Source organism: Alligator sinensis, unplaced genomic scaffold (assembly GCF_000455745.1).
Source record: "Alligator sinensis unplaced genomic scaffold, ASM45574v1 scaffold337_1, whole genome shotgun sequence".
In the NCBI taxonomy this organism is placed as follows: domain Eukaryota; kingdom Metazoa; phylum Chordata; order Crocodylia; family Alligatoridae; genus Alligator; species Alligator sinensis.
Genome location: NW_005841927.1, coordinates 2,724,483 through 2,750,679, shown reverse-complemented (window position 1 = coordinate 2,750,679; position 26,197 = coordinate 2,724,483). Strand labels below are relative to the sequence as shown.

The 26,197-nt window shown below is 50.0% G+C and overlaps 1 protein-coding gene across 1 annotated transcript in view; it reads left to right on the top strand.

The window, feature by feature from the left end:
- The window catches only part of MACF1 (microtubule-actin crosslinking factor 1), a 223,459-nt gene extending 198,681 nt beyond the window's left edge, over positions 1–24,778 (top strand). The window contains exons 78-94 of the mRNA XM_025198710.1: positions 12–218; positions 345–464; positions 695–864; positions 1,119–1,278; positions 2,482–2,676; positions 3,663–3,791; positions 4,158–4,301; positions 4,612–4,800; positions 5,448–5,565; positions 6,476–6,639; positions 8,026–8,188; positions 8,578–8,732; positions 9,008–9,082; positions 13,118–13,235; positions 17,926–18,137; positions 21,208–21,331; positions 23,128–24,778. Of these exons, the coding sequence (XP_025054495.1) occupies positions 12–218; positions 345–464; positions 695–864; positions 1,119–1,278; positions 2,482–2,676; positions 3,663–3,791; positions 4,158–4,301; positions 4,612–4,800; positions 5,448–5,565; positions 6,476–6,639; positions 8,026–8,188; positions 8,578–8,732; positions 9,008–9,082; positions 13,118–13,235; positions 17,926–18,137; positions 21,208–21,331; positions 23,128–23,384 (2,700 nt within the window). The 3' untranslated portion in view covers positions 23,385–24,778. The remainder of the gene's footprint in view (positions 1–11; positions 219–344; positions 465–694; positions 865–1,118; positions 1,279–2,481; positions 2,677–3,662; positions 3,792–4,157; positions 4,302–4,611; positions 4,801–5,447; positions 5,566–6,475; positions 6,640–8,025; positions 8,189–8,577; positions 8,733–9,007; positions 9,083–13,117; positions 13,236–17,925; positions 18,138–21,207; positions 21,332–23,127) is intronic.
- Positions 24,779–26,197: the final 1,419 nt, after the last annotated feature.

Below are 26,197 nucleotides of genomic sequence, written 5' to 3'. Positions count from 1 at the left end.
CGCTCTTCCAGGTTTTTGCCAATGAAGTGAATGCTCATCGGGACCAGATCATCGAGCTAGATCAAACAGGGAACCAGCTGAAATTCCTCAGTCAGAAGCAAGATGTGGTTTTGATAAAGAACCTACTGGTCAGCGTCCAGTCTCGCTGGGAGAAAGTCGTCCAACGCTCTGTAGAGAGGGGCCGAGCACTGGACGATGCTAGAAAACGGGCCAAACAGGTGAGATGCCTAGAAATGGGTGTCATGGACCCAGTCTCCTACAATATGCAGGGCAAGTCTGTGGGAGATCTGGAGAAGAACATGGATGCTGAGTTCTCACTGCTCTCTCCTCTCCTGTCACTGCAGTTCCACGAAGCATGGAAAAAGCTTATTGATTGGCTGGAAGATGCTGAGAATCGCCTGGATTCTGAGCTGGAGATTTCCAATGATCCAGACAAAATCAAGTTGCAGCTCTCCAAGCACAAGGTAGGTTGTTCGAATTGCAGCTGGAATGAAATGGTGCCTCGTAGCTGGAGGGGGTGGGAGTCACTGGAGATGCAATGGAAGTGTCCTGAGGCTACAAAGCACCCTATAACAAAACAGAAGGCCCTACAATCGCATCTCAGGTAGAGAGCTGTGCAAGAGGGCTGTTCATCCCATGCCTGAAGGTTTCCTAAAGATGTTTCCTCCCTTCCCTTCTCTCTTTGTGTGCTCAGGAATTCCAGAAGACACTCGGTGGAAAGCAGCCTGTTTATGACACCACGATCCGGACTGGGAGAGCCCTCAAAGAAAAGGCCCTGTTGCCAGATGACACTCAAAAACTGGACAACTTGCTGGGAGAGGTTCGAGACAAGTGGGATACTGTGTGTGGCAAGTCTGTGGAAAGGTGCGTCTCAAAAGAACGTCCCTCGCCATCGTTTCTGCAGGCAACTTTAGCTACACAATACCGTTATAGAAGTGAGAGAAGAGAGGGGCTAGTCCTGTGGCAGCTGATTTTCTACAGTGTGCTATCAATAGGAGATGATAGAAGCAGAGCGTTGGGAAGAGGGGTGAACAGAAGGATATTTTCCTAATTCGGATACGAGCCGCATTGATGTTTCTGACTTAGAGTTCATGTGCGCTTTGCTGCTTTCTCTTCAGGCAGCACAAGCTGGAAGAAGCCCTGCTCTTCTCTGGCCAGTTCATGGATGCACTGCAGGCCTTGGTCGACTGGCTTTATAAAGTGGAGCCACAATTGGCTGAGGATCAGCCCGTCCATGGTGATCTGGATCTGGTCATGAACTTGATGGATGCCCATAAGGTAGGAATGAAAATTGCCAGCTGTTCTTCAGAGCTGCTGTTCCCCCACAGATAACTGCAAGGCTTATACTAGTATCTCAGTCCAGTGTGCACTACAGAGGTTCATGTCTTACTTACGCAGCTTTGGCTGTAATGCACCTGAGTAAATGCCTGGGAAACCAGCTTGGAAGACCATGCTCTTAGGTCAGGACTGGTTGTTTGGCCTTGGATTTTATCAGAGTTCTCACTTGGGCTTCCCACAGACGTTCAGTTAAAGGCGCAGCGGGGTCCAGTCTCAACAATTGTGCCTCCTGCCATACACTGATCAGCTGAGTCGGGTCTTCCAGTTCTGGGAGCTCACTGGCCACACCTTCGATTTCCAGTGTGATGGGAACCTGCCCCAAAATATGACACGTATTGTGTGTCATCATTTTGTGGCTTATTCCCTGCTCTGTTGCACCATTCGTTGTATGAATGTGTGGCCAGGTTACTACTTAGGACATGATTAACTGGTTAATCGCATCTTAAGTGTGATGTCGGCCAGGAACCTCGGGGGGTTCTGTCCTTGAAAAGCGGCTCAAGTTGGTATCCTTCTCCTGGCATTGCTTTGGGTGCATTCATCACTGTGTTTCAAGTTGGCACTTTTGACTTTGGATCAGGTCTTGTCAAGTCCCAGAGGTGGGCTCAGGCTGGGTTATAAGACTTGCCATCTTTCAGGTCAGAGGTGGAACCAGGGCTGCTCCTAGCAGCCTTTGGAGGTTACCTGTTTGGAACATAAAAGTTCCCATTCTGCTCAAAAAACCAGAAGGGAGTAACCTGCGTCTCCAGGCACACTTTCTCTCCCTTGCACACATTGTAAAGCAAGTGTGGGTGTTCTCAGTTTTCTGTGTTGTGTTGCTCAGGCTGCCTGTGGGATCACATAGCCTGCTGCCTGTGTCATCCGAGTGAGAGTGGACCTGAAACACATGCCCAGCCAGGGTTTATGAAAGCTGCTACGCTTTTTGTGACCAGCTCTCTTTCAAGGAAAATAAAGGGACAAAGCCAGAATCGAGGCATTTTAAATAGGATTTCATTCCAGAAAGCAAACCACTGATTCAGCTGTTTAAACCCCTTGTTATCAGGCTTGAACTGCTTCCAGATCTGTGCTGCTCCTTCCTTCTAGACTCATGAGTCAACTCCTCAGCAGGGGGAGCTGTGCTTGGACTGTTCTCTCTTTCTTTGGCAGGTTTTCCAGAAGGAATTGGGGAAGCGCACGGGCACCGTCCAGGTACTTAAGCGCTCGGGGCGGGAGCTCATTGAGAACAGCCGGGATGACACCACTTGGGTGAAGGTGCAGCTGCAGGAGCTGAGCAATCGCTGGGACACAGTGTGCAAGCTGTCTGTGTCGAAACAAACCCGGCTGGAGCAGGCCTTGAAGCAGGTGAGCAGGAGTCTCCCCTATTCCCTCATGTTTCCAGGGCTTCCTGTGGGATTGTGAACCTATACAAATGAATGGTGAAGTTGTAGCCATAATGAAGCTGGGGGGGTTTTCTGCAGCTCCTTGCGAACATTCATTGTCCTTTGTGGGTGTGTCTGGGACGCTTCCTCCCTGCGCCAAGTGGAGGGCTGTGACCAAGGTCCCTGCTTAACCCTCTGGACATCTCAATTCATTTCCCAGCTCTGACGCTGACAGTCTTGGGAATCTTGGGGGAATCGCTTAATCTCCCCGTTTCCCCCTTCCCCTTTTGTTCCCACTTCTCAGGCAGTGTTGGGAGGATAAGGCAACAGCTGGAGGCTCGTACATGGTAGAGTGCCACAGTCCGTGAATATATCGCAGTAGATCGTTTCACTGACAATGCACAGAGAGTGAAGTGTTTAAATCTGATGGTACAACAGACAACAGTCAGGGCAGTTTAGGGGCTTGCAGGTCTTGGTGTTTCAACAGAGAGTAAGAAGAATTACAGTCTTGATTGGAGAAGCAGAGAGAGAGTGGGCCTCAGTGATGCCCAGGATATGCCAGTTTGGACAGGGTAGTACAGCACTGTGGAGGATAGTATAAATTGTGATCCCTCATTCAAGAAGAGACCGAAATGTAAAACTAGAACAGGCAAACAGGGCTTGAGCTGCTGTATTGATCCAAAGAAGCTGCCAGCATTACCAGCGTGAGCAGAGGTGGGTGATGCTCTTTAAACAGGAGTTTGCTTTTTCAGTGCCGTTAATATACAGAGTGGGGAATAAGCTACTTGGATACTTCCTTCACAGACCATAATGCAAACATAGAGCAAAAGACAGACTTTGCCTTCCTCTGCTCCCCTTAGACATACCTCAGCGCTTCTAGAGCAGCGGATAGAGCACCCGGCTACATCCGTGTCCTACTGACCACATCTTCACCGTTGGAGGGGGTTAACATATTCGGTGTCATTGCAGGCTGAGGAATTCCGGGCCGCAGTGCACATGCTGCTGGAATGGCTGTCTGAGGCCGAACAGACCCTCCGCTTCAGGGGGGCGCTGCCTGACGACACCGAGGCACTGCAGTCGCTCATTGACATACATAAGGTAAATGAGTCTGCTCAGGAGCCTGCGCCGCCCTGAATGATAAGATGCTTCCCAGGAACAAAGGGCAGCAAAAGAGCCCCTTGCTGTGAAGAAGCTGCAGGGGAGGCTCTTTAGCACGAGTTTTCAGAAATAATCGATGGGAAGCACATTAAATAGTGGTCTCCCGGGTTGGGAAACTGGATTGGCCTGGCTTGTAATACAAGGTGCCAGTCGGTAAGGGAAATTACCTGGGATGCAACAACGCTTCAGGGCAAATAGCCGTACCATAGACCCCCCGCAAGGTTTAGATGGAGAGCTTCAAAGCTGAGGGCTAAGGGGCTGGAGTTTGGCTGCGGGTTCTCACCCCAAGGGAACCCTGTCCTTCAGGAGTTCATGAAGAAAGTGGAGGAGAAACGAACAGATGTGAACGCGGCCGTGGGCATGGGGGAAGTCATTCTGGCTGCCTGCCACCCGGACTGCATCACCACGATTAAACACTGGATCACAATCATCCGAGCCCGGTTCGAGGAGGTGAGTCACGGAGGGCCTGGGGTATGTGGGTGGAGAGGGAGGGGCCCTCTGGCCACTGATGGGAAACAGGGCCAGGGCCAGAATTAGTGTACAGCGTCATCTTGGAAGCAGCAAGGTTTGTTAACCTAAAATAAAAAATGTCCTAGTCCTGTCTGCTTCGGTGAGCTCTCATGAGACACCAGACATCAGCCATTGGCCCAGGATGGGGGTGGATGCCCTGTCCCAAGGGCACCCAGCTTGGCTTCTCTCTAGGGGAGACTAGCAAAGAATGTCCCTTTGCTTTCCCTTGTCACGTTGGCGTTTCTGTTAGGTCCTCACGTGGGCGAAGCAGCACCAGCAGAGGCTTGAGTCTGCACTGTCAGAGCTGGTAGCCAACGCTGAACTCCTGGAGGAGCTCCTGGCCTGGATTCAGTGGGCCGAGACCACGTTGATCCAGCGGGACCAGGAACCCGTGCCGCAGAATATCGAGCAGGTCAAAGCCCTCATCTCTGAGCACCAGGTAACGCCTTCTCTGCTATCTGCTTTCTTTCTTCCCTGCCTTGCTGCTGGGGTGCAGATTGAGTGTGTGACAGGGGTTGACACAGTTTGATGTGGTATAACCACCCCTGCTCTTCTGAGGAGGAGAATTTACTTTTATGATATCATATCATAAAATATGATTAGTTAGGGCGGCTAGGAGCTGGAACCAACTTCCAAGGGAGGTGGTGCTGGCCCCTACCCTGGGGATCTTTAAGAAGAGGCTGGATACTTACCTGGCTGGACTCATTTGAGTCCCGTTTTTGTTTTTAGGGTGTGTGTTTTTTTTGGGTTGTTCTCCCGCCCTGGCGGGGGGTCGGGCTAGAAGATCTATTAGGTCCCTTCCGACCCTGAAACTATGAAACTATATAAACCACGTCAGTCATCTGGACTTGTTGCTTGCAAGCCAGGCGAGGAACTGTTCCACCCAGCCCAGGAAGCAGAACATCAGGACAGGAAATCAGAGCCATGGCTATAGAATAGCTTTCCCACAAAGCCACATGGCAACTATACCCAAATGCCTGCTGTGGTCTGGGAGTTTCTAGGCAAGGATCTAGAGGGACAACAGCCTTGGGTAGAGGAAATTATGGGAAATGTTACAATTCTTCTCTCCCTTTTGCCATTCAACAGCTGTTTATGGAGGAGATGACGCGAAAACAGCCTGATGTGGACCGGGTCACTAAGACCTATAAGAGGAAAGCCACTGAGCCGACCCACGGACCTTTCATTGAGAAATCCCGTAGCAACAGTATGTTCACAACTTATTGTTCTTTACATCCTGCCCTGGAATGAATTGGGGGCCTGGGGGGAGGACTGCAGAGAAAACCTAATTAGGCTGGCTCCAATTCTCAATTAGAAATGCACCTTGCTTTGACAGCCACCTGCAAACAGGGCTGACAATTGCCAGGGGAATTGCAGAGAAAACAGGGATGGTATTTGTATTAGTAGAAGACATATGCCAAAAACCTTATTATGCTCTGCCTTTCCATCATTCAAAGACTTCTACAGGCTCTGGTTGGGTTTACTTCAGTTTCCGCATACTTCCAAGCTGCTGGGAAGGTCACGCAACATTTGACTTGGTGATTCGCAGTCAGGGTGCCACATCCCCCAGGGGTGCCGTGAGATCCTTTTCAAGGTGCTGTGCAGTATTGGCACGGTTAGGTGTGCAAACAGCTACACACGATTCACAAGATAAACCCAGCAATTTCAAATAGGAGTTCAGTGCATTAAATGCATTCTGCTTTTTTGTGGGCTTTCTGAGCTCTTTGCAACAGAAAAATAGCTCTGTTATTTTTCTGTAGTCAGAAAATAAGTGTAAGCTAAGAGCTGGCATTTTCTGTGGGAAGCCTTAAGGCTAAAAAACATGGACAACCACCGCTTGTTCTAGTTGATCTAGGATGCTGTTTTCTTCGTGTGCGATTCTGGGAGCAGAAGGGTCAGGTTAAGTCTAATGGAGGGGGGAAATTGGAAAAATGTGGGTCCCGGGAATAGACTGCAGAGATATCAGGCAACATTTCCCAGTCCCATATTTTCCTTTTAAAAACTGACAGCAAAGGATGCTGGGACATTTCTCTTTAACAAAAAGGAGGGTGTCTCTTTTTTCCCCTGGACTTTCCAACCCCCCCATTATCCCCAGTGGCGTGTGTTTCTCTCTGCAGGGAAGTCCTTGAGCCAGACAGCGCCTCCCACCATGCCCATCATCTCCCAGTCGGAAACGAAGAACCCACGGATTAACCAGCTCTCCGCGCGCTGGCAGCAGGTGTGGCTGCTGGCCCTGGAGCGGCAGCGCAGACTCAATGATGCTCTCGATAGACTGGAGGAGGTAACGGCCGTGCAGGGTAGAGGGTTGCGAGGAGGGGGTGGGAGCGGAGAGGGAACTGCCTCGTCGCTGCACTACCAGGAAAGGTGGGGAGAGCACGTCGCACTAACGCCAATTGAAACCACCTTGTGTGTATCGCAGGTCGCGACCAGTACGTTCCTAAAAGTGCCCACGAGAAAACCCTCTGCTAAAATAGTAAGGCCTCCTGGAAGCCTCCTGTCCTTGTCGCGGCAGGTTAACCTGCCTGCTTTGCGCTATGGGAGTCGATCCCTCTGTAGCTAATGAAAGCCAGCCCTGCTTTGATGTAGTTATAATCCGTTTAACAATGACAGTACTGCTGTGTATATCTATATATCTTTTTTTTTCAGAAACCTCTAATGTCATTTTTGTTTTTGTTTATGCTTAACAAAGCAGCTATGCCCAGAAGTGAGTGCTTTTGTTTTTTGTGGCTTTTCCTGTAGGTCAGTTCCATTGACGCGTTTGAATGTTTTCCTTTGTTACTTTGAACTCCGAGCGTTTTTTGGGGTTTTTTTAAAACTGAAAACACTAACAAGCTGTTGCTTTGGGTCACTCTGAGCCCCTTGAGGCTGACAGAGGTGTGAGGCATCTCCTAAATGCGCAGGCCTCAGCTGGGTTAAACAGGCAATCGTCTTGTGAATGGTGATTTGCATCAAGGGTTGTCTCTCGGCGCCGCCATTCCAGAGACCTGAGCCTCAGAGAGTCCTTGGGGCTCACTGTGCAAGTTAGGGAAGTGGCGATGGATCGTAGAGGTGCTTGGGTGAGGAGAACGAAGGTTGCCTTGGCTGCATAGCCTGTTGGTCGATTCACCAAGCAACGTTATGATCCATCTCAAAGGAGGGACCACTTTCCTTTCTGGACAAACACAAAAGAGCTCTGTTTGCAGCTGCTCTGTTCTCGGCAAGGTAAAACTACCAGGCATCCAGAGAGGGGAAGGAACAGGAGCCCTGAAAACAAAGGATCAGGGACATCGTTAGGACAGTTGGGGTCAAAGAAAGCTATCTTCTTTGATGCGTGCAAAGAGGCTATTTGTGTGTCTGTCTGCAAGCCTATCCTCTATCCGCATACATGTGCGTGAAACAAGCGTGGAGAACACGTGACTTTCTCGTGTCTATGACTGTGATGTATGCTTCACATGGTGGCTGTCAGAAACCGTGTGTCCTGTTCTGTTATGAAAAGTCGGGGTCATGGCCACATCCTGAAGAGGAGTGTCCCCGCTCTGCCTTTTTGCAGAGTGTTGCTTTCAAGAGGTGCGTGGCAGTCAGGCCTCTGGAAGCACTGTCCATTCATGGCTGAAAGCTTAACGTGTATAGAGCAGGGAGAAGGTTCTGCCAGTCCTTCCAGCTCAGACTCGAAATGGTTTCCTTCCAGTTGAAGGAGTTTGCTAACTTTGACTTCGACGTCTGGAGAAAGAAATACATGCGCTGGATGAACCACAAGAAATCCCGGGTGATGGACTTCTTCCGGCGCATTGACAAAGACCAGGATGGAAAGATCACCCGGCAGGAATTCATCGATGGAATCCTTGCTTCTAGTAAGTCTTTATCCATCTTAGCTCGCTTGCCACAAGGTACAGTAAACCCCATATTAGAAAAATCTCATTAAGTGCCACCACATATGAGGGGCGTTTAGTATCTCTCAGGGACAGAGAGCTGTGAAGTGATGGCATAGCAACCTACCGTGGGTGTTAGCTGTCATTGCCTCATGCTATCTTTGCTTCTCATTACTTGTGGCCTCAAAATCAACATGGTACTTTGCAGCATGGTTCCTCTCCTGTGATGACTGTTTTGATGGAGGCTACACATCAGGAAGAATGTGTGATGCAGGGTAGAGCATGTGTGCTGTTTCCACCAAATTGTGGGAAGAGAGACAAGGACTTACCTATTTCTAATTGCACCTCCGTGTTTCTTGTTTCTGTTCCAGAATTTCCCACCACAAAGCTGGAGATGACGGCAGTGGCTGACATCTTTGACCGCGATGGGGATGGCTATATTGATTACTACGAGTTTGTGGCTGCTCTCCATCCTAACAAAGATGCTTACCGACCCACCACAGATGCAGACAAAATTGAAGATGAGGTAAAGGAGTGAGAGAGTGCAGACAGGTTTTAATAACATCTCAAGTACATGTCCAAAGAGCAGGCAGAAAGCTGCCTTATGAGCACCCGGAGAATCCTAGCGGCACCGATCCAAAATCAGGAGTCAAGTATTTCAGACCTTTTTAGAGTGAAGCTGGTTATGAGCCACATTCATTCCAAGTACTGCTTTATGCCTATAACTGGTGATAGTCAGCATGTCCCTTGCAAGAGAGACAGTTGCTAGTTTCTCACCTTTCTCTTTCTGGTTTATAACAGGTCACAAGGCAGGTGGCCCAGTGCAAGTGTGCAAAGAGGTTTCAGGTGGAGCAGATTGGAGAGAACAAGTATCGGGTAAGGGCAACAATGCTGCATGTTCCACAACAGCACAAATGTGCCTGGTTTCTAGGCTGTGTTTGATCAGAGCAGAGAGGGGAGTTAGCATTTCTTTCCTGCCTGGATGAAGCCAGCTAGCTGGTTCTTGCATTAGTGAGTCTCCATTTTTTTGAAAGGTTGAGTCAAGACTCTCATTGATGCCAGTTCCTTGCCTTCAAAAATGCTGAATGTAGATACTGGGTATCCAAAAGCCTGAGCCATGTGCCTTGCTTGCCTAATTCTGTGTTCCCTGAGTTGCTGTGACAGTCTTAACTCTTGGCACCAGAGGTTTTGGGGCAAACTGCAGCAGTGTCCCATTAATGGAGCCCCTGGCTAAGTGGGTCGTATTCACCGCTGCATGGGGACATCTGCAGACTGTTCCCGTGTCGTGAGAATATAGTGGAGACAACAGTTATAGATGCCCCGTGGTAATTTGCCCTTTTGTAAAAGACAGCAGAGGCGATTAAGCAGGTCCATCTGGTGCGTTAAGGCTCGGATGTGCCTAATTACAGAAGTGCAAGGACAATATGGATGTGGCACTGTTCCAAAGGAGCTGGACCTATTCACCATGAGACTGGCTGTATTTGCTATAGGCAGAAACAGCCGGAAAGTTTCCTTGTATTTGAGGGTAGCTTGCACCCATGGTTTTTATGGCCCACTTCTAAGAGGGGATAAGAATCGTCCTGCGTTTCGCATTTGTTTCAAATCGTTCCCTGGTTCAGACTTCTGAAAGGGACTCGCAGCGTATCACTGTGGTGCTCTGCCTTCCTTTAAGGGTTAGGCCTTTGGAGCTAAAATTAAAAGTTAAAGCACCTTCAGGTACCTTCCATCCTCTTTCACTCATCTGTGAATTTGGCTGTGAAGAGTCACAGCCAGTACTTGGGGAACAGCAAAAGGTGGGTCGTGATATGAGATAGCGTGATGCGTGCAGGTCTGGAGCTGCCTGTGGTTAAAGTTTCGTGAGTATTACGTTTGTTAATCCTATAAATGTTCTCTTGTTTTTCTCCCTTCTCTCTTCTCTCCCTCTTGATGCTTCCCCCACCCACATTCTTTCTCTACATAGTTCTTCCTCGGCAATCAGGTACAGTGTGCCTTTTGATGCTGTCTCTCCATTCTTCTTGATAAACATGGCTTGTGTGCGTCTGCAATCCCAGTCCCTCCTTCATTGCTGTGAGAGGACGTGATCCATTGAGTGCTGTGTTAGAGAGCTTGGTACGCTCAGCAGAGCCTGGTATACAGCGGGGTGTTTGGCTGAGAACAAGGGGCCAAATTACGTAGAGTCCAGTTGAAAATCTGCAGTCGACAAAATGCAGCATGTCTCTCCACGTGGCTTCTCTCCCTGGTGCCCCAGTGGCATTGGAGACTGGCAACATTCCTGGAAGAGGAAAGAAAAAAGTCCCATGCCCTCACCAGGAGCTGGGGGTGCCCAGTACTGCGGTTGATGCTACCTCTCTCTTTCGAGAGGGAAATCATTATGCCCCTTACTAAAATAAAGGGGCTGAAACCTTCTGTAAATGGACTGTATACCAGGATCTGGATGGGTTGAATATATTGCAGTCACCATGGAATGAGAATGCTGAATCCACTTGGTTAATCACTTGGGTAACTATAACTAAACCCTCATCACTGCTACTTGGAGCAAGTAACTCATTACTGGAACAAGGCTCATTTAAAAAAAAAAAATGTGCATGTATTTGCTATTCCATTCTGGCGTGAGATGAGCACTGCTGTGTCTGAAGGCTGACTAGCACAGGAGAGCTCCAGTGTTATGTGAGGGGGGTGACGTTTTGTTAAAAGCTGCCTTTGGACAGGGAAGGGAGTTTTTAAGTGGTGGATGCTAAATCTGGAAGAGAATCTGAATGTCTCGCGTGGAAGAAAGGCTAGAATCTAGCTCCCTTTGTTTTAGACATGCGGCTAGAGATAAATCCATCAAGCTGTGACTTAGCTGTGAGGCTCCTATCAAAGACTCTCTCCTTTTTATGGTAGACATTTTAATTCAATGTGGCAAACCTGGATTAAACGAGATATGCTGCCGATGTTTTGAAGATGGAGAACTAGATGCTCCATCATGCTGTGGTAATGCCAAAGAACAGGTCAGTCCGGAGCAGGGTTTTCCGAGCATGGGGAGATGCCCTGTAGATTTGAAGGTAACAGGTGTTCGTAGCCAACAGTGTCCTCTCCTTCAGGGAGCCTGGGGACCCTCTTGTGATTCTAGCTGGTTGGTGCAGCACAGGTGCAGGGAAAGGACTGTCCCAGGGAAAGTGTGTGACCCACTGCCCCAGGGGCACCCAGGCACCGCTGAAGTGTCCCTTGGAAACTTTTGAAACTGAAACCTGTCATCTCCAAAGCCAGGCAGCCTCCTGTCCTGCCGGCTTATTGTGGGGTCCTAGGGTATGTCCAGGCCAGAGGTGAGCATGGGTGCTCTAAGCTTGCCTAGGTGTGTCTTAGTGCAGTCCATATCAGCATCCCTGAACTAACTCCTGACTAGCTAGCGCAGGTCCTGCGGAGCTCCGTGTGGGCCAGCGGCCTGTGTATATACGCAGGCAGGCTTTGCAGCTGTGCTGCACTAGAGACACTGCTGGTAGTGCCTGCGCTAGCTGGTTTAAAACTAGTTTGGGCAAGTCTCTGCGAACTACCAGAAAGTCAGACCTTCAGCTGGGGAGTGCCACGAGGAGCAATCCCTTATGAAAGACTGCTGCCTGCAGCTATGGGCTGAACAAGAACCCTTAGAGGGAAGGATGCCCGTGGCCCAGGTGCCGTGCTGCCTCCGGTTGCCTCTCCTTGCAGAAATCGGGCAAAGTGTGTTGTGAACACCCCCGTATTTCTCACCTCCTCTCAGTTGCCTCCTCACAGTTTTACTCCGTGTAATATTAGATGCATGGAGTAGTTCTGCCCAAGTTCCCCTTCTTACTCCTTGTTTTCTTACATCTGCGCTCGGTTTCCTGGGATTTTTAACCCCTTACTTGCAAGGGAAAATAAAGCTACCACTTTTGTAATCCTGTGAGGTCACAAGGTGCCTTGTCTTTCCAAGGGGATCAATCCCACCCCCTCCATTTTACCTGAGATCATAAGCTCTTATGGCTTGGCAGTCTCTCTGTAGCTCATTGTTATACCCTTCTGTGGTAGGCTTTGGGCTCTTCCCAAAGGAAGTCATGCCTCACAGTGTAACAGCATATGCTTAGGAGAGAGGGCTCTGCAGAGAGGCATATGCGTGATAGGGGACGTCTGGTTTTGGTGACAGGCCTGGAGCTCGGGGTGATGGCATTTTGATTTGGGGCACGGGGGACAATGGTCTGAAATCACACAAGCGCTTACGAGCATCTTACTCACTAATGCACCTTCTGATACTTGCAGCAGAGATCTCTGTTATAAATTCACTGCACACATCTTCACTGGGGATGCACTTGGGACCATTCCTGCGTGGGTATCTTTCTTGCGGAGACTCGGTGAAGTAATTGGGCGCCAGACTTAATCAGAGGCTTCCCTCTCTGCGGGGACGCGGCATTGCTGGCATTTCCTGTACCAGCCTTCAGTGACGCGCACATTGTGATCATCTGCCCTGTTCCAATGCCAACAGCATCAGGAATGTCAGTGTGTTCAGCCTCTTCACTTTCACCACAGAGCGAAAGGCAGAGCAAAGCCTTGTTCTCCTTAATAAAAACTCACTGAAGAACAAAACTCCAGGCTCCAGTTTGCTGCCTGCCTGTTCTCTGATCCACAGCTGGATTTTGGTGCCCTTCTGGCATTAGCCTTGGAGAATGTTGCTGCTTACATTGCCCCATGGCTCTGTAGAAGGAAAATCCCCATAAATTGACTCCCAGGGGGATTTCTCCCCAAGTAACTTGTAACTTCATACATTTTGGAGGAGCCCTACAATAATAGTAACTTGAAAACTGTTGAGGGCGGCAGACAGGGACTGTAACGTACGCCTAATCCTGATGCAGTCCGTGCTGGAAAGGAGCAGTGGCTCAGTCAAATCCCTGTGTCCTGAACTGTTTCTCTGTTGTTCTGCAGTTTGGTGATTCCCAGCAGCTGCGGCTGGTTCGTATTCTGCGTAGTACTGTCATGGTTCGAGTCGGTGGCGGATGGATGGCTTTGGATGAGTTTTTAGTGAAAAATGACCCTTGCAGAGGTAAGAAGATGCCTGGGGAGAGAGGGGGGGCTTTGATGAGAGTGTTGGGGATGGGGAGGTGTCGGTAAAAATGTCTTTCAAAGTTTTCCCGTCTCTTGCTGTGAGTTTATGCGATTACTGGAAACCTGTCATAGCCATTATAACTAGGAGGCTGCCAGCTGTCGTTAGCTGAAGATGACTCCTCAGTTGGATTGCACAGGTAGAGGTGGGATGTGGAGAAATCAAGGTTTGAAAAATAAATAAGATGAAACTTTTCAGTGCTGCCACATTTTGGACTCTCATCATGGCTTGGACCGGACGCTGCTTGGTTGTTTTCTGAGGGCCCCAGCCCTTGGAGTTATGCGGATATGTGAAGAGCTCAGCTTTCAGTTTAAAAAAAAAAAAAAAAATGTAAAAAACCAGGAAAGTTTGTACGTAGTCCTTATGTTTGTGGGGAAGGGTTTTAAACCCATGCCTGTAAGTGCATCCTTAATGTTCATACCCAGAAAGCAAAGACCAAAGAACCCACAAGGCCTTGTGTCTGTGAAATCACTTGATTGGGGAGGAATCTGACTCAACAGCTTTTGAATGTGTAGGGTTCGCAGACAGCATTTGGCGTCTCAGTGGGCAAAACCACGTCTCAGGCAGCAAGGACTGGAAATGAGTTCCAGCAACTAAAAAGACTGCAGTAAATAAAAAAAAAAAAAAAAAAGCTTATTTTCTTAAAAATGGCTTTTTTGTAATACAGATTGGTTCAGAGCACTGACTCCACACACAGAAATGCTTTGTTTTTGCCACCCTGCGCTGTTATACTGTGGATCCTCAAGACGTGTCTGTAGCGAGATGTCTACCAATGCGGTGCTTATCCTCCTGGTCCTGTAAAACCTCCTTTCCACGTGTTTGTGACGGCTGAAAGCCACTGTCTTACGTGGCTTTCCCTTCAGGTCAATGTTGTATGTCAGCGTTAGCAGAACTTCAGCCTTCATGGACTTGTGTAGCATGAATTTGGGTTTTAATACCCAGCATTAACCAACGTTGCAGTAACAAGCCCCGTGTTGCATAGACGAATGGCCAGCTGGTTAGGGACGGCTAATCCCGGTGGGTCCCACTCCATACTAATGGGGCCAGAACCAAGCAAGCGAAGTGAGTCGCAGTGACTGGCCAGAAGGAGCATCATTGAGGGAGGGCCTGGTGGGTGTGCGTGGTTGTGGAGGTGATGGTGCTGTTCCCAGAAGCCCTGCTCATGAAGCCGGTCCCATAGTTGCAGGTGATTTTGCCTTCCTCCCTCTGTCCTCCGCAGGCCGGCGCTGCACGGGGGTGGAAAGCTGCCTTCTTGCCCGTCTTTCATGACCAGTCTTTGCCTTTGCCTGCTCTCTGTGTTCCTTGTCTGTGTATTTCTCTTTATTCCAGTTCACCACCCTGGAAGTAAGATAAAGCGCTCTGACTCCAGCTCCTCGATTGCCAGTCAGTCTCCGATAGGTTGGCCTTTTTCTGCTTTGCCACTTTGCCCAGCAGCCCTCTCCTGCCGTCGAGAATGGCTTTGCTTTCTGCCCAGTCTCAACCTCCACCCCTGTGCCCCCACTTCCCCCCCACCTGCCACCTGCTGCCTCTGGGAACGCTGTGGCAAGGCGGGGCTGCAGCTTTCATGACAGCTGGTACTGTATTTTGTTTGAATGTCTTCAGCCCTTATGGCTTGGTGGGTCTTGTATGGGGCTGACGATCGCACCTGCCACATAGCGTGCTGTGATAGGGAGGTATGAGCTCAGCTTTGGATCCAGAAGTCTTTGCTCTCTTGATCTGAGGTGCTGAAGTGGATCTCCATCACCATAGTATCTGGGTGATGCACCTTCATCCTCATGCTGTAGCTGCGCTTGGTTGTGGAGGGGGGGATTTTATTTGCAGTTCAAAGATACAGACATAAGGCCAAGAGTGACCAAGTGACTTGCCCACTCGGTCATTTGGGGAATCTGTGTTAGAGCAAAGTGAACCCCCAGATCTTCCCAGACCCAGGTCAGTCTCCGGCCAGGAAAGTGTCCTCATCTCCTACTCCCTTACCTAGCTTAGGCCCAGGAATTTGGTTTCAGGAGAGAGTTGATTCTAATAGAAACATTTGAAGATAAAGTCAGGAACTTCCTTTTCTTTTCCGCCTACAGAAGTGACTAGAGAGTTCGGAGCAGTGGTTTGTCTCGAGTTTCAGAAATGTCTGTATTTGAAATGTCTCCTGGGTGGATTGTAATGCTTGTCCTTGGATCCTGTTAACTTCCCAGTCCCTTCCTGTAATGCCTGATAAAGCAAGTCCATTTGGGTTTGAGGTGTGATCTTCAATTGTTTGGGATGGAGACAGTGAGCCCAATTCCCTCAGTTTGCAAATGTTTCCATTTATAAAATGTGCAGAGGAGAAGTTTCCTGACAAGGTCTTGCCTGTTGCTCCTTCCTGATGGTTTCTAGAAAGACCGCCCTCCATAGCACATGACGGTGAAGCATTTGGGCTGCTCCATTGGTTTTTGTCTTCTGGAGTGTAGGTGTCCTGGGATACATAGCTAAACCTTGCATCATGCTGCCTGCCAGCAGCAGGGCACTGTGGTGCTCTCATCCCCCCTGTCATTCCCCTAGCACTGGGTAGGATTACTTTTACAGGCTCCGTTGCAGCTGTGGGTTGAGAAGTGTTGGAGCCAGGTGTTCTTGCAGATCCCTTTGGACAAGTGCCTGCCTGGGAAAGCAGAAGGCAGGCCATGATGCTCCTGTGTTGCAGTAGGAGTTTTGGAAACACTTCATGCCTGTGTGTGTAGTGTTTGCAGGCCATGCCAGGGGCAATAAATGCCCCTTCAAGACAGACACCAGACTGTATAGCTGTTCAGCCAGGTCTTTATAGGGGAGGATGTGAGTAAACTAGAGCCTATTTCTTCTCCTTGTGCTCTTTGCCCCTGGCCGTTGCATCATGTTGGTGTTCTGTGATGCAAGTGGAGGGTGCCTCCGTGTCTGCTAAAGGATCTCCCCCTGCTTTGTTTCCTGCTTCGTGCTTTCAGATGTCACAGCCAATGTTTGATGTCTGTGGAGCAGCATGGGAAGCCACATCAAAAGAGAGTAAGCCAGGCCCAGCTTTCAGTGCAGTAAGGCAGCACAGGGAAAGCCCTGGGGCCCTTGGTGCTGTGGTTATAGTGTAGCTAAGACTAGGGCAGTGTCCATTCCACTCTGCGCTGCCTGTGCAGCTCCATGCGTGCTGGCTTTAAAAAGATGGCAACAAGATGGAAGGAAAAGAGAAGCAGAGAACATGGGAAGGGAAGAAGCACAATCCTGTGGCTTCCCTCGAGAGCTGTCTAGCTGAGGGTGGGAGCAGCCAGGTATGTTGGAGGTAAATGTAGCAGAGAATTGGCTAGGGGACAGCAGCCAGGAAGAGCCGTGTAAAGGAACGTGCGAAACGCCCACAGTCCCCGGCACTAGAACACGCCGTTCTCTTCTGGGGAGACGGAGACTGATGCGTGGTGTGGAGCCGAGGGCTCCGCCAGGGACTGCTTCTAGCCCACACTGGTTGGAGGCAGAGTGAAGGCAACACAAGGACCCCACTCACAGGGAGACCAAAGGGAATGTATAGCAAAGTTGGTGGGAGCTCCAGCCTGGCCCCACCTGGGTGGAAGGGAAAACCCCAGAGGTATTGCAAGAATTGCTGCTCTCTGCAGTCCACAGCTGATTGTCAAGAGGTCCGGTCAAACCAATGTCCATCTGTCCCTCCACCTCCCTGCAGGGTCTTTGAGATATTAATCGCTTTGAGTCTGTCTTGGGAAGTTGATGCTTAATTGTTCTTTGCTTCTGGTGTCCGAGGGATGGTTGCTGACCTCAGCATGATTTACCAGCCATGCTGCTTGCCTGTTTTAACCTCTGGGATTATTAGCACACCTCTGCTCTTTGCCCTGTCCTGTAAATGCTTTGCAGCCACCACTTGTGAGTGCGGACACCCAGGATTCCCTCCACACACCGCTTCAACTCCACAATCGCTTCTCTGGCTTCCTGGTTTGTAAAGCATCGAGTCCAAAATAACTCCTTTGTCCTGGAGGGCTTTGTGCATGGCCTTGCTCCTCCCTTCTTTGTGAGCCCCGGCGGGTAGGGGGATACCGGCAGCCGCTGATCTTTATTGCATTTCACATCCGCACAACCTGTGGGTGCCTCATGCCTTCCTTCTAGGGGGAAATGGAGACCCTGCAGCTTGTGGAGCTTTGGGATCCAAAATTGTCCTCTGCCCTGTGACTGCTCTCTGGTATCTTGGGAAGATTGGGTGCTGGGTGCCAGAGCAGGTTTCATAGGTGTTTTCTTTGGTGCTTTGAAACTGGCTTATGAGTGTCATCACCTGCTGTGCTAATGTTAACTGGGTTTGGTAAATAAAGACCCCCCTACCCCCACCCCAGCTCCTGGGGCTCAAGTGAAAGGCACAATAGAATAAGCAAAATGGGGCTGTTTGAACTCGGGGACCTCCAGCATTCATCGGAGGCTGACCTGTGAAGTCACCTTGTTGCAGCAGAGTGAGAGTGGTGGCAGTTTTGCTCTGCTATGGCAGGGGTGACGGCGAGGAATCCTTCATGGCTCCAAGGTGAAGAGTCGCATCCGAGCATTGTCTGGCCTTTCTGCCTGGCTTCCCCGAGATAAGCGCAACTCAGGCGAAACCCTTTGGGGTGCACCTTTCCCAGGGCATTTATTGTCCTTGCTCTCTTCCTTTCAGCACGAGGAAGGACCAACCTCGAGCTTCGAGAGAAGTTCATCTTGCCAGAGGGAGCTTCTCAAGGGATGACGCCTTTCCGGTCCCGGGGACGGAGATCCAAGCCATCTTCCCGAGCAGCCTCTCCCACGCGATCCAGCTCCAGCGCCAGCCAGAGCAACCACAGCTGCACTTCTATGCCGTCCTCTCCAGCAACACCTGCTAGCGGAGCTAAGGTAGGGCTCCTACTCCACGCCGCTCTTTAGCTTTGCTTTCCCTTAGACAACAGACCCGCTGCTCCACTGCTCAAAACCCACTCCAGGGACCAAAGGGGCTGGATGGGAGGGGGCTTAGGAAGACTTGGAGAAGCTAACGTGGATGTGGTGGATGGATGCGTCTGTGCCAGAGCTTGGTTTAAACTGATGCAGGGTTGAGCCCACTGTCCACACTGAAAACTCTTTTCCCCAGTTGTTCGATCAGTAAGGTCTCCCCCACCCCATCTGCACGCAGTTATCTGCAGGATGGGGACTAGCAGAGGACGACATAAACCAGACTCACAAAAGGGTTGGAGTTGCTGCTTCAGGTTGGCTGTGTTGGTTTTCACTGCTGTGTTCTCCTAGTGGCATTCAAGGTCCATGTGCGAGGAGCGGGCTCACATCAGAGGGCCCAGGAGAACATGAGGATCTGCAGGAGGAAAGCAGTGCCTTTTTTTTTTGTCTCTCCTTTTCACCACATCGTGCATTTTTATTTGGTTGTCCGTTTCCTTTAGGATTTATGTATTTTCTGTTTGTTCCCCCCATTGCCCCCTCCCCTACATCCCGGATACTTTTCTGTTTCGTTTTCACTCATTTCCACCTCTTTCCCCCCCTTCTCCCTCCCCTTTCTTTGGATTTTCCATTTCACAGACTCCACATCACTTCTCTCGCTGTTATGACAAACCCTGGTTGGCAAACAGTAAGGCTGGCACCCCTGCCAGGGGCTACGATAATGCCGACCTCCACCTCTCGAGCGCTGAGGTAGAGTATGGCCCTCCTGGTCCTAAAGGGCAGGGACGCTCCTGCCAAAGAGATGTCCTGCTTCCTGTCCCTGTTCAAAGCTTTCCCTTCACAACAGCAGCGCTTGTGAGCACAGCTAATGCTAAGGCTGGTTGCATTTTTCATGGGTTTCTAACTCGGGTTTCAAAAAAAAAAAAAAAAGAAAAAAGTCATAATTAGCATAAAACTCTCTGTGTGAGATGCTGCCTTGCCTGCAGTCAAGTGTTAGCCTGTTTTGGAACAGCTTCAAAAGGGGCGCTAATTAGCGGTTTGTTAATTCTGTCATTTTTCCTGGCTTTGGCTGCTTGCTTTTCATATGAAAACTACATGCACGCAGTGAAATGGATTAATGATCCAAGAGATGTAAAAGAGCCGAGTTAACACTTGAAAAACCAGCTCCAGCACGTGTCCGGGATCCGCTCGCACAGAGTTTTATCAACCATGACTCCGACACTCTGCTGTAGCATGTGTGATGAGTCCTGTGTCCCCTCCCCACCGCCCTACCACTGGTGTGAGCCCCCCGCTGCTCCGGTACATATAGGAGACTGCCGCTTCTTGAGGCTTCTGCCTTCACACTGCATTTTCTGGCTTCTGAGGACTGGGGTAAGGGGGGAGGGGGCTGGAATTCGAAGCACAGATTTTGGCAATTATAACTTGCCCATCATTTGTCACATCTGAAATACTCAGTGTCCCATTGAGAGTAGCTATAGCAAAGCAGTGGTGTTTCCTGTGAGAGAGGATTGCTGATCTCGCGACAGCGTAAAGGAGGCGTTTGGAAACCATGACCCCTTGTTGTAAGAGATGACTGAGGACCAAGATGAGGTCCCAGAGTGACCTAAAGGGTGAAAGCAGTCCCTCTGCAAGCAACCCAGTGCCAGGGAGAGCTGTCTAAGCGATGTTCCCTTTTGTTAAAGTGAGCGGTGGAGGAGGCCTTAGCGCCCGGGCCAAGGTTTGCTTCGGAGGTGCAGCTTTCTGCCCTCTGCTTCCACTGCCTTCTCCGTAGCTCCAGCTTCACAAGACTTGAGAGAAATGCAAAAGCCGGAGGGGGCCAGGGGAAATCTCTTTGCCTGTTTGTGCCATGGGTTGCAGAGAGGCCCTCCCAGCACTAGGCAGCCATTTATTTTTGCAGTGACCCCAACGCAGCATTGCAATGGGATAGCTGAGTCACTCTGCCCAGCGTGGCTAGCAGTTGCCAGAATCCCCAGACCTGAGGGACTGACCGTAACACCATGGGTTGCTGCTAGTTGCCCTGCAATGACTGGATACGGCCTTAAAACCAACGCTGGGTTTATTTTAGAAACTGGAGCTGCTCTTTCCAGTTGAACTCAGGAGTCCTCTTCTTCTCCGATGTTCTGACTTTCCTGCCTTGCTTTCTTCAGTGTCCTCTTTCTGTGGTGAGAGAAATAGCAGGGGGAGAAAGCTGTGTGTGTTGTGTGTTGCTTTCCCTGCTGTTTATTTGCGGCATCTTAAAGGTCACGGAAAACACCGTAACAGGAAGAAAAGAGCAGGCAGGGTAGAAAGTGGCAGCAGCCTCTTTTGGAAGGGCTCTGTTGCACTCTGTTTTGTGGGTTTGTTCATCACAAGCGTCTTCACTGGTTACCCGGACCGTTTTAATTCTTCCGTGCATTGGAAATTGGTGGGGTGGGCATGTCTACACGTATCCTCCGAAGGGTGAAACCCTTCAGCACATAAGTTGGTATGAGATTTGGCACATTTCCACAAATGAAGACATGCAGTCGCCAAAAGAAGGTAGTCTGTAAAACAATCCTGGCTTTAGTAAATTCTGTGGGATTGATTTACACGTGCGCGCGCGCACACACACACACACATATGCACACTAAATTATATAAGGTTTTCTTTCTTTGTGCCTTTTTAGCCCCCAGGCAATACCTGTCTTTAAAGTGGACTACAAATTTCAGGTATTTTTAGCCACAGATTGACAGCGTGTCCACCTTAATGTATTGAGCACAGCAAATGAAAGGTAGTAACTGGAGATGGGTTCAATGGGAGAAATTTGCAAATTAATTGGGGAAATGAGGGAAGCTTTTATGGGCTGTCTTTAATGAACAAAGCCCTCGTTGCCATCAGTTTTCTGGGACCTGGGCATTTTTTTGGACAACAAGTGCAGTTTCTCTGTGTTTGCCTTGACCTTTAAGATGGCAGTGTTTGTATGCCAGAATCCTTTTGCCAAGGTTCAGATTTGCCATCAGTATTCACCTGTTTTCAAAGTGGGTAACAGCTAACACTGTGTCTCCATACTCTTCATTCAAAGGTGGCCCCCGCGACAGGCAGCAAGTTGAAACGACCCACTTTCCATTCTAGCCGTACTTCCCTTGCTGGCGACACCAGTAACAGTTCGTCTCCAGTTTCTACAGGTGCCAAAACCAGCCGGGCTGGTAAGTCATAGCCTAAATGTTTTCCCTCTAAGAGACTCTAAACTGAAGTCCTACTTCCCTTCACTGCCATTTCTAGCAATGAGGGACTCTTGATATGCAAGTGTAGGGCCCGCACATAAAATGTGTGATTATGCCTGCTGCTTTATTTATCCGTGTACGTGTAGCAGAGACCCTCAGCAATTGTCATGACCCTGAGGTGTTTCGTATGCATGTTGAGAAGGGTTGTCTTTAAAACTCGTATCTGAAATGATGTAGTTGTGATGGTCCAGGAAATATGTGCAAGGCAAGGATTTCCATCGGCGATATCTTCTGTTGGACCAGCTGCATGGTTGGGCTAGACTGAGATACTCTGAATGCAATCCATTCTTCTCCAGTAGGACCTAAGTCATGCATCATGGTGAAATCCTTTGTGGGGGTAGCAGGTCCAATTTTCCGATACCAAATGTTCCTGTGATTAGTAATTCTGTGCTTCAGGAGTGTCCTGGCAAAGTGTTAATCTCCAGAGGTCATCTAGTCCAGCCCCGTGCCTCAGGCAGGATCATCCCCATCCAAACCATCCCATAAAAACTATAATCTAAACTCTACGTAAGATAGCCGTCAATGCCGACACATCACAGACCTACAACAAGTTCCACCTTATGGATCCGGTGCTGGATTAAGAGGAGCCAACCACACTGTTGACTTCTCCAAAGGGTCATAGAAAATGAAGGTTGGAAGGGACCTCAGGAGGTCACATCTAGTCCAACCTCCTGCTTAAAGCAGGACCATCCCAACTAGGTCATTCCAGCCAGGGCTTTGTCAAGCCGGGCATTAAAAACCTCCGCAGATGGAGATTCCACCACGTCTCTAAGTAACCCTCTCTAAGTAACCGATAGAGGGGAGGTGATACTTCCCTCTTGAAGTGCGGCGCTGGTCAGACCGCAGTTGGAGTACTGCGTGCAATTCTGGGCGCCGCACTTCAAGAGGGATGCGGATAACCTGGAGAGGGTCCAGAGAAGGGCCACTCGTATGGTTAAGGGCCTGCAGACCAAGCCCTACGAGGAGAGACTAGAGAACCTGGACCTTTTCAGCCTCCGCAAGAGAAGGTTGAGAGGCGACCTTGTGGCTGCCTAGAAGTTCATCACGGGGACACAGAAGGGAATTGGTGAGTATTTATTCACCAAGGCGCCCCCGGGGGTTACAAGAAATAATGGCCACAAGCTAGCAGAGAGCAGATTTAGATTGGACATTAGGAAGAGCTTCTTCACAGTTCGAGTGGCCAAGGTCTGGAACGGGCTCCCAAGGGAGGTGGTGCTCTCCCCTACCCTGGGGGTCTTCAAGAGGAGGTTAGATAGGCATCTAGCTGGGGTCTTCTAGACCCAGCACTCTTTTTCCTGCCTATGCAGGGGGTCGGACTCGATGATCTATTGAGGTCCCTTCCGACCCTAACATCTATGAATCTATAACCCATTCCAGCACTTCACCACCCTCCTAGCGAGAGAGTTACTCCTAATATCCAACCTCAACTTCCCTTGCTGCAACATGAGAGTGTTGCTCCTTGTTCTGTCATCCGCCGCCATTGAGAACAGCCCAGCTCCAAGAGTTAGGAGTTACACTTTCAACCATATAAATCTCGAGTCAAGATTTCGAGGAGAGTTGTCCGCTGTCATTGTAGAGAGCGATCAACAAGACTGGAACAGTGTGTTCACGGCCCACTCTAGCAGCGCAGAGCTATTGAGTCAGCAGACGGGTACTTGGAGACTGTTGGCTCGTGGGTAGCATCCACAGTGCTCACTGGTGCCTTGATTTCATTACAGATCCCAAGAAAACAGCCAGTCGTCCCACGAGCCGCGCCGGAAGCCGGACAGGCAGCCGGGCTAGCAGTCGGCGCGGAAGTGATGCCTCCGACTTTGACCTGCTGGAAACTCAGTCAGCCTGCTCGGACACTTCAGAAAGCAGTGCGGCGGGGGGCCAAGGCAGCTCCCGACGAGGGCTGGCGAAACCTTCCAAAATCCCAACCATGTCCAAGAAAACTACCACTGCCACCCCCAAAACTCCAGGCCCCAAGAGATAATACTGTACCGACACCCCCTGCGAAAGAAATACAACCTGTGTCCAGTTTTTAACCCTGCTGCGTACAGTGGATGTATATTTATTCTAAACGGGAGAAATTATATTGTTAAAAGTGTAAAAGAATAATTGTGTTATGAAGCTGCCTTATTTGGGGGTTTTTTTGGTTCTTTTTTTGTTTTTTTTTTGTAAGTTACTATTTTCATGTGAATATTTATGTAGATAAAATTTGCCGCCTGGTTCCTCCTGTTCACAGAGGGTCCAGACAACTGAAATGTGGGGGGGGGGGGGGGAAAGCAAGCAAAAAAAAAAGAAAAAAAGAAACAAAAGAAAAGGTCAAGATGTGAAAGTGTAGAAAAAAAGAAGAAAAAAAGAAAAAAAATTATAAATAGGATTTCTGCGCGGTGCAGGGCCTGACCCTGCTGTATCTTTTAGGATTCTTTCCTAAAGGCGTCTTTGTAAACTCGACTTGCTGTCTCAGCAAGATAAATTATATTTAAGAAAAAACAAAAAAGACCTGAATCGTACAGGTTTCAAGGAACTCTTTTTTTTTTTTTTTTTTTTTGTAAATCATGGATACCTCAAATTGAGAAACATGAGGTTGAAGGGGGTGGAGGGGGGGGAGCTTCTGTTTCCATTATTTTTTAAAAGTTCTGTGATTTTACCTGAAGAAAGTGGAGTTCGAATGAATAACATTTGCACACATACCACAGCAAAAAAAAATAAATTAAAAAAAAAAAAGAGTTGGTTACAAATACTGTCCCGGCAACTAGGCTTTTAAAGAACAAATAGCGCTGGGGGGGTGGGGGGTTTGGGGGTGTACTTTCAAGCTGTCCAGGAGAGAACACTATTGTGTGACGCTGAGCTACGGTGGTGGTGGGACAAGGAGGGGGGAAGGGGGTCTGTCACTTCGTTTCAAGGGTTTTTTAGATGGGCACTTGTGGGTACCACGGAAGAGGCAGACTCGTGGTGTTACAGAACTATTTATCTGCATCTCTTTTCTTATTTATTATTTAACTGGTCATTCCACTTCCAGCCAGGCTGCGATCGAGGTGACCTCCGCTCCTAGGAGAAACCTGGACTTACACGCACAGTTGCTTGTCCTTGAAATGAGTCTCACCAGCACACTTGCTAGCAAGCCCTCTTGCTTTTTCTACGCTACTTTTTCTTGGTGATAGAACGAGACACCAACCGACCAAGTGACTGGGCAAAGGGGTGGGGGCGGGGGGAGGCTCTCTGGACTTCCTGTATTTATTAAATATTGTTCCTCTTCAGCTCTGACCATGTTGCTGTGTCATTCTCTCAATTGGTTTAATTGAGGCAGAAACCGAAGCTCTACCAATGAACTGTTTAAAACTAAGACACATTTTTGTATTAAAATTGCTTGCAGTAACAACAGCCGGTCTCGCCTCTTATTTAATCCCAGCTTTATAGGAGAGTCTGGAGTGCAGTGGGTTTGTGACACTGGGAAGGCGTGGACGGCTGTCCGGGAGTCTGACGGATGTAGCAAGAGCACCGCAAAAAAAGGTTTTCCCGAGATCTCGCTGCCCCCTTCCTTCTGCAAGGTCTGTGCTTTTGCCCGTGACGTGCCTGCTGTGTGGAGGACCCTCCCATGAGTGGTGCCCTCGCATGCAGAGCTTTACTAATCACTAGCAAGCCCTGTTACTTGGCCACAAAGTGAGCAGGGCGGGGGGGGGTTGCACAGACGGGTCACAAAGTCTTGACAAAAAAGCAGCCGTGCTGCCTGGCAGAGCACGTGGTAAGTGTGTAGCGAGGCACCAAGCCTGCAGAGTCCCCGTTTGAGAGGCAGGACCCGTTTTCCCCACCACGTTTTTCCTCCCTGAGATGCTCTTGGTTCTCATTCCTGCCGCGGTGGCATTTGAACTCGCGCTTGGCTGAGGAGAGGACAAGGAGGGGAGCAGTTGGCTCTAGGGTGGAACAACCCTAAAGTAAAGGGGGTTGAGTTACACCCACAGAAGAGGCGAAGGGCAGGACTAAGCTGCAGCCTTTTGGCTCAGCCAGGGGCTGAGGTTCGTAGGTGATCAGGGCAAGCCACTCCAGGCTGCAGGTATCAGGGGAAGGGAGATGATCGGTACCTGGTAACCTGGGGGAGACTGCCTGAGGAGGAAGTGGGGGCAGGAGGGCTCAGGGGCAGCCAGGGCAGTGTGTGCATCCAAGCAGCCAGGCCCCGCTCTGCGAAGGGCAGTAACACACCACGCCACCTCCCTGGCTGGGCGCCACCAACGCTGCCTAGTCCAGGTGCTCTTTCTTCCTGCACTTGTGTGCACCTAAGGGAGGGATGTACTTTGTCTCAGACCGACACGGCTCCCAAAAGACGTACAAAAAACTAGACCTCTTGGATGCAGCCAGCATCACGTCCTGCACGCAGCTCGGACACCCCCTGCCCTTTCGCTGCCGCGGGCGGCCTTTGGCCAAATGGGGCTTGAGCCGCCGGCCCCGGAGCAGAGCGAGCCTCTGCCCCCGGCTCCTTGCCCGAAGGCTCGAGTCGCCCTTCGCTCTTGCCGCTGACCAGCGCCTGCTCCCGGCTGCGCGCTGCCCAGCAGGACACGCCGCCCCTCCCTGCCACCGCTCCCCTGCACGAGAGGGCATGTCCTGAAATGCAGCACACCTCCGACAGCCCCCCCTTGAAACACTGACACCCCTAAACAAGTCACACCTCCGATGTGCACCCCCAGACTGTAGCTCAGACACGCGCACCAACACCCCCCCTGCACAACCCCTAGCTCAGGACGTGAGGCACACCTCCCCGCCCAAACCATGGCACACCCCCGGGGCCACACCTCCCGGGCGGGGCGG